Consider the following 1,083-nt stretch of genomic DNA (forward strand, 5'->3'; position numbering starts at 1 on the left):
ATTTTCCAGGTAGGTATAGCAATGTGCAAAGAAGTTCAAAATATTAGTAAAAAATGGAGAAAAGAAACAAAACAAAGCAAAACAAATCCAAAATAGTGTTTTGGATCGTGAAGAACTTATAGAAAAAATGTATTTGGAATAGCTGGGTGAGTCTGAGGCAGGAGAGGTTGTCGTAGCTAAAGAACACACTGAGTTTCATGTTGCAGAGGTGGATAATGGGTGTGATGAGCAAGGCCATGGGAGGGGCACCTAGGGCCTTGGTGCCAGAATATTAGTGAGCTAGAATTTGAACCCAGACCCATCTTTTTCTTTTCTTTTCTTTTTTTGATTTAATAAAATTTTATTTTCCAAAATGTACAGTTGGTGGGATCTTGTTCATGCATCTTCACCAGCAGCTGGGGCATCTCCACCCTTGGTGTTTCTGGTGTAAATTACTTGAGCTCTGAGCTTTGAAACCAGTTTAATAAGTCCTTCACTACGGAGCTCCTGAAGGGCTGCCCTGGCCAGGGAACCTCGAATCTTCAGTCTTTCAGAGACAACAGCTGGAGTTATAAACTTATAGCTGGGAACTTCCTTAGAGAGTTTGTCATATGTCGTTTTGTCAAACAAGACCAGATCATTGAGCTTGTCCCGAGCTTTGCCTTTGGACCACTTCTTCTTTTTGGCCTTGTCCCCAGATTTGTTCACTGGGTCTTTGTCCTTCTTGGCTGACCTTCTGGCATCTTTCTTCTTCTTGTCATCCTTGGGCGGCATAGCGAAGCCAGGAGAGCAACGTCTACCCCTGCAGCCTCACTAAGATGTCAGACAAAAAGGAAACAGACCTATCTTTTTCTAAGTCCACATTCTTTCACTATAGCACATTGCACTTACATATGAAATGATAGATATTTAAGGGAGGAATTCAGCACCATAGACATTAAAGTACTCTGAAAGCTTTCTGGAAACCTCTTTTCTAAAAAAATTAGCAGCAAACCAGAAACAAAATTTTGAAAGAGGAAACGTGGATCTGCTTTTGGTAACTCCTCAGTTTTCTTCCTTCCTCCTGTTTGCTTAAACAGTTCATTGTCCAGGTGTTTCATTGTT

The 1,083-nt window shown here is 41.0% G+C and overlaps 1 protein-coding gene across 1 annotated transcript; it reads right to left on the reverse strand.

Moving 5' to 3' along the window:
• Positions 1-375: 375 nt before the first annotated feature.
• On the reverse strand, positions 376-753 carry LOC113912296 (40S ribosomal protein S25-like). The gene has a single exon (XM_035723845.1). It carries the CDS (start codon positions 751-753, stop codon positions 376-378), a length of 378 nt encoding a protein of 125 aa, XP_035579738.1.
• Between the last annotated feature and the right edge of the window lie 330 nt (positions 754-1,083).

The sequence above is a fragment of the Zalophus californianus genome, chromosome 14, assembly GCF_009762305.2.
Source record: "Zalophus californianus isolate mZalCal1 chromosome 14, mZalCal1.pri.v2, whole genome shotgun sequence".
NCBI classification, from domain to species: domain Eukaryota; kingdom Metazoa; phylum Chordata; class Mammalia; order Carnivora; family Otariidae; genus Zalophus; species Zalophus californianus.